This window comes from Mustela nivalis (assembly GCF_964662115.1).
Source record: "Mustela nivalis genome assembly, chromosome: X".
Taxonomy (NCBI): Eukaryota; Metazoa; Chordata; class Mammalia; order Carnivora; family Mustelidae; genus Mustela; species Mustela nivalis.
In genome coordinates this window covers 72950901-72957446 of record NC_139040.1, presented here as the reverse complement: position 1 = coordinate 72957446, position 6546 = coordinate 72950901, and the positions used below count along the sequence as shown (strand labels likewise).

At 37.9% G+C, this 6546-nt stretch overlaps 1 protein-coding gene across 1 annotated transcript in view; it reads left to right on the top strand.

The window, feature by feature from the left end:
* Positions 1–245: 245 nt before the first annotated feature.
* The window catches only part of HEPH (hephaestin), a 125869-nt gene continuing 119568 nt past the window's right edge, over positions 246–6546 (top strand). Inside the window, exon 1 of the mRNA XM_082715898.1 lies at positions 246–425. Coding sequence (XP_082572024.1) covers positions 250–425 — 176 coding nt within the window. The 5' untranslated portion in view covers positions 246–249. The remainder of the gene's footprint in view (positions 426–6546) is intronic.

Here is a 6546-nt window from a genome sequence, read left to right as displayed (position 1 = left end):
TGATGCATGATTATCACTATAAGTGGCTTTTCAACTTTGGTCTCCAAAGTCCAATATACACAGATCATTGAATGTTTCTTGAATTGAAAGAGATCAGGTAAGGGAGAGATTCTGAGCTAATTCTTTTTTTTTTTTTTTCTTTCTCAGGTAATTGGTTTGGCTCTTGCCTCTTCAGTTTTTCAGACACAGGCAAAGACCTTTGTTTTCTTTCTCTCTTAACAGCTATTCATCTGACAGATTCCCAGAGTAATGTGGGCCATGGAACCAGGCCATCTCATCTGGACTCTGTTCTTGATGCAACCTTTGTGGCCCCATCCAACTGATGGGGCCACTCGAGTTTACTACTTGGCCATCCAGGATGTGCAGTGGAACTATGCTCCCAAGGGAAGGAACATCATCAGGAACCAGACTCTGGATGACGACACGTATGTGTAATCATTTGTGGATCCCTTGAGGTCAAGAGGTAGCCTTTTAAATATCTTTTACTCAGGGTGTGTTAGCAACCAGCTCTTGATCTTCATGGCCATATAACCAGTGGTACATTTGCTGGTAAGAGTTATTTGACTCAGGAGACAGCAACCTACAAGGAGTCTTCTTTTCCACACTGAGGTGCCTCAGCATTTTTAGGGTCTTAAATGATATTCCATATTCTCTTGATTTGAAAATGATATCTACCATGCATTCAAAAAAAGAAAGAAACATGAAATATATACAATATTCATAAGATGTGTGTGTTGGAACTATGCTCCTATACTTTAGTGGAACTACATTGATATTGGATATGTGAAAATGTGAAAAAAAATGTGGTAAGCCTCAGAATCAAGGTAATAATAGCAGTAGCTATGAATTATGTAACAGTGTCTCTGCAACAGTCACCATACTAGAAATATACATGCTTTCTCTCACATAATTATCACAAAAGCTCTAGGAGGTGAGTATGAATATTCTCATCTTACAGATGAGAAAACAGATTCAAGGAGATCAAGAGCCTTGCCCAAGTCCTATAGCTAGTAAACAGAAGAACTGGAACTTAACTTGGACAATGCTAGTACTCACCATTCTGCCTTTCAAAGATTCCATAAGATTAGTATTTCTTAATATTTGAGCCTTGCTATGTTCTTCAAATATCTGTTAAAAACTAATGTATTAAAGAATCTTTTGTGATCATGAATCAATTTACCTCCTCAAATCCTCAGAATTTTCCAAAGTTGAATATAATATCTAAAAGATCCCTAGTATGTATTAGAGTTAGAAAAGCAGCTACACGTTCTGTTTGTTTGTTTGTTTTTGACAAACCACCTACTTATCCATCTAGTTTTGGAGTAACACAGACTTTTTATTAGAGGTGTCCTTTAGGGATAACTTTATTAAGTCCCATCCCGAATTTTATTATTTTATGTATTTCTGTGTTTATTTCCCTCACTATAGCACATACCCTTCCCAATGAGCATCACCCAGGGACTCCATCCCTCCAACCCCCTTCCCCTCCAGCAACCCTCAGTTTGTTTCCTGAGATTAAGAGTCTCTTATGGTTTGTCTCACTCCCCGATCACATCTTATTTCATTATTCCCTCCCTGCTTCTCAAATTCCTCATATCACTGATATCATATGATAATTGTCTCTCTCTGATTGACTTATTTTGCTTAGCACAATACCCTATAGCTCCATCCACATCATTGCAAATGGCAAGATTCTGTTTTGTTTTTTGATGGCTGCATAGTATTCCATTGCATGCATCTATATGACACCTCATATAAAGGGCTATATGAATCTATATGCATGCAATGGAATTATATATATACATGCATCTATATGCATCTATATGCATGCAATGGAATTATATATATATATATACATATATATATATGTATATATATATATACCAAATACATACCACATCTTCTTTAACCATTCATCTGTTGATGGACATCTAGGCCGTTTCTACAGCTTGGCTATTGTGGACATTGCTGCTATAAACATTGCAGTGCTCGTGCCCCTTCAGATCACAACATTTGTATCTTTAGGGTAAATATCCAGTAGTGCAGTTGCTGGGTCATAGGGTAGATCTATTTTCAACTACTTGAGGAAACTCCATACTGTTTTCCAGAGTGGTTGCACCAGTTGCATTCCCACCAACAGTGTAGGAGGTTTCCCCTTTCTCTGCATCCTCACCAATGCCTGTCATTTCCTGACTGGTTAATTTTACCCATTCTGACTGGTGTGAGGCGGTTTCTCACCGGGGTTTTGATTTGTATTTCCCTGATGCTGAGTGATGTTGAGCATTTCTTCATGTGCCTGTCGGCCAACTGCATGCCTTTGCAGAAATGTCTGTTCATGTCTTCTGACCATTTCTTGATCAGATTATTTGTTCTTTGGGTGTTGAGTTTGATAAGTTCTTTATAGATTTTGGGATACTAGCCCTTTATATGAGATGTCATTTGCAAATATCTTCTCCCATTCTGTCAGTTGTGTTTTGGTTTTGTTGGGTTTCCTTTGCTGTGCAAAAGCTTTTGATCTTGATGAAGTCCGCATAGTTCGTTTTAGTGCTTGCTTCCCTTGCCTTTGGTGATGTTTCTGGAAGAAGTAGCTGCAGCTGAGGTTGAAGAGGTTGCTGCCTGTGTTCTCCTCAAGGATTTTCATGGATTCCTGTCTCACGTTGAGGTCTTCCATCCATTTTGAGTCTATTTTTGTGTGTGCTGTAAGGAAATGGTCCAGTTTCATTCTTCTGCATGTGGCTGTCCAATTTTCCCAACCCATTTGCCCATTTGTTCAAGAGACCATCTTTTTTCCATTGGACATTCTTTTCTGCTTTGTCGAAGATTAGTAGATCATAGATCTGAAGGTCCATTTCTGGGCTCTCTATTCTGTTCCCTTGATCTAATCTATATGTCTGTTTTTGTGCCAGTGCCATACTTTCTTGATGATGACAGCTTTGTAATAGAGCTTGAAGTCTGGAATTGTGATGCCACCAGCTTTGCTTTTCTTTTTCAACATTCCTTTGCCTATTTGGGGTCTTATCTGGTTCCATATAAATTTTAGGATTATTCGGTTCATTTCTTGGGGAAAAAGTTGATGGCATTTTGGGAGGGATTGTTTTAAATGTGCAGATTGCTCTAGGTAGCATAGACATTTCCACAACATTTGTTCTTCCAATCCATGATCATGGAACGTTTTTCCATTTCTTTGTGTCTTCTTCAATTTCTGTCATGAGTACTCTGTAGTTTTCAGAGTACAGATTCTTTGCTTCTTTGGTAAGATTTATTCTTAGGTATCTTATGGCCTTGGGTTCAAGTGTAAATGGGATCAACACCTTAATTTCTCTTTCTTCTGTCTTGTTGGGGTATAGAAATGCAACTGATTTCTGTGCATTGCTTTTTATATCCTGACACTTTACTGAATCCCTGTATGAGTTCTAGCAGTTTTAGAGTGGAGTCTTTTGGGTTTTCCACATAAAGTATCATATCATCTGCAAAGAGTGAGAGTTTGGCTTCTTCTTTGCTGATCAGATGTCTTTTATTTCATTTTGTTGTCTGATCACTGAGGCTAGGACTTCTAGTATTATGTTGAATAACAGTGGTGATAGTGGACAGCCCTGCCATGTTCCTGACCTTAGGGGAAAAGCTCTCAGTTTTTCCCCATTCAGAATGATATTCACTGTGGGTTTTTCATATAGATGGCTTTTATGCTACTGAGGTATGTACCCTCTATCCCTGCACCATGAAGAGTTTTGTTCAAGGAAGGATGCTTACTTCATCAAGTTTTTTTTTTTTCATCATCTATTGAGAGTACCATATGGTTCTTGTTCTTTCTTTTATTAATGTACTGTGCAACATTGATTGATTTGCAGATGTTGGACCAACCTTGCAGCCCAGGAATAAATCCCACTTGGTCGTGGTGAATAATCCTTTCAGTGTTCAGTTGAATCCTACTGGCTAGTATTTTGGTGAGAATTTTTGCATCCATGTTCATCAGGGATATTCGTCTGTAATTCTCCTTTTTCATGGGGTCTTTGTCTGGTTTTGGGATCAAGGTAATGCTGACCTCATAAAATGAGTTTGGAAGTTTTCCTTCCATATCTATTTTTTTGGAAGAGTTTTAGAAGACTAGGTATTCTTCCGTAAATGTTTGGTAGAATTCCCCTGGGAAGCCGTCTGGCCCTGGGCTCTTGTTTCTTGGGAGATTTTTGATGACTGCTTCAATCTCCTTACTGGTTATAGGTCGGTCCAGGTTTTATATTTCTTCCTGGTTCAGTTTTGGTATTTATATGTCTCTAGGAATGCATCCATTTTTTCCATATTGTCAAATTTTCTGGCATATAGTTGCTCATAATATGTTCTTATAATTGCTTGTATTTCTTTGGTGTTGGTTGTGGTCTCTCCTCTTTCATTCATGATTTTATCTATTTGAGTCCTTTCTGTTATCTTTTTGATAAATCTGGCCAGGGGGTTGTCAATATTATTAATTCTTTCAATGAACTCAGCTCCTAGATTCATTGCTCTCCTCGATTGTTCTTTGGGTTTCTATTTCCTTGATTTCTGCTCTCATCTTTATAATTTCTATTCTCCTGCTGGGTTTAGGCTTTGTTTACTGTTCTTTCTCCAGCTCTTTTATGTATAGGGTTAGGTTGTGTATTTGAGACCTTCCTGGTTTGCTGAGAAAGGCTTTCATGGCTATATACTTTCCTCCCAGGACCGCCTTTCCTGCATCCCAAAGGCTTTGAACAGTCGTGTTTTCATTTTCACTTGTTTCCATGAATTTTTTTTCAATTCTTCTTTAATTTCCTGGTTGACCCATTCATTCTTCAGTCGGATGCCCTTTAGCCTCCATGTATTTGAGTTCTTTCCAACTTTCCTTTTGTGGTTCAGCTCTAGTTTCAAAGCACTGTCGTCCAAAAATATGCAGGGAGTGATCCCAGTCTTTTGGTACCAGTTGAGACCTGATTTGTGACCCAGGATGTGCTCTCTTCCAGAGAATGTTCCATGTGCACTAGAGAAGAACGTGTATTCTGTTGTTTTGGGATGGAATGTTCTGAATATATCTGTGATGTCCATCTGTTCCAGTGTATCATATAAAGCCTTTATTTCCTTGTTGATCTTTTGCTTGGATGATATGTCCATTTCAGTGAGGGGGTGTTAATGTCCCCTACTATTATTGTATTATTGTCAATGTGTTACTTTGATTTTGTTATTAATTGGTTTATATAATTGGTTCCTCCCATGTTAATGGCATAAATATTTAAAACTGTTAGATCTTCTTGTTGGGCACACCCTTTAGGTATGATATGATGTCCTTCCTCATCTCTTATTATAGTATTTGGTTTCAAAATCTAGCTTGTCTGGTATAAGGTTTGCCACCTCAAGTTTCTTTTGATGTCCATTAGCATGGTATATTGTTTTCCATTCCCTCACTTTAAATCTGGAGGTGTCTTTGGGTCTAAAATGAATTTCTTGTAGACAGCATATGGATGGGTCTTGTCTTGTTTTGTTTTGTTTTAATCCATTCTGATACCTTGTGTCTTTTGATTGGGACATTTAACCCATTTACATTCAGGGTAACTATTGAAAGATATGAAATTAGTGACACTATATTGCCAGTAAAGTGACTGTATATTGTCTCTGTTCCTTTCTGGTCTGTTACTTTTAGGCTCTCTCCTTGCTTAGAGGATCCCCTTCAATATCTCCTGTAAGGCTGGTTTGGTGTTGGCAAATTCTTTTAGATTTTGTTTGGCCTGGAAGCTTTTTACCTCTCCTTCTATTTTCAATGACAGCCTAGCTGAATATAGTATTCTTGACCCAACATTTTTCTTGTTTGGTGCTCTGAATATATCATGCCAATCCTTTCTGGCCTGCCAGGTGTCTGTGGATAGGTCTGCTGTCAATCTAATATTTCAACCTTTGTAGTTTATAGGTCTCTTTTCCCGAGGTGCTTTCAGGATTTTCTCTTTGTCTCTGAGACTTGTAAGCTTTACTATTGGATGATGAAGTGTTGACCTATGTTTATTGATTTTGAGGGGGCTCACTGTGCCTCCCGGATTTTGATGCTTGCTTCCTTCCCCAAATTAGGGAAATTCTCTGCTATAATTTCTTCAATATACCTTCTTTCCCCTCCCTTTATTCTTCTTCTTCTGGGATCCCAATTATTCTAATATATATATTTTTTCTTATGGCATCACTTATCTCTCAATTTCTCGCTTCCTGATAGAGTAGTTGTTTCACTCTCTTTTTCTCAGATTCCTTATTCTCCATCATTTGGTATTCTCTATCACTAATTCTCTCTTCTGCCTCATTTATCCTAGCAGTAGGAGCCTCAGTTTTTTATTGCACCTCATTAATAGCTTTTTTGATTTCTACTTGGTTGTATTTTTTTTCTTTTGTTTCTCCCCAAATCACTTTTATTTTTCCAGAATGGGATTCCCTTGAATATTCTATGCTTTTTTCAAGCCCAGATAGTATCTTTATAATCATCATTCTGGACTCTAGTTCTGACATCTTACTAATATCTGTATCAATTAGTTCCCCTGCTGTCGATACTGCCTCTTCGTTTTT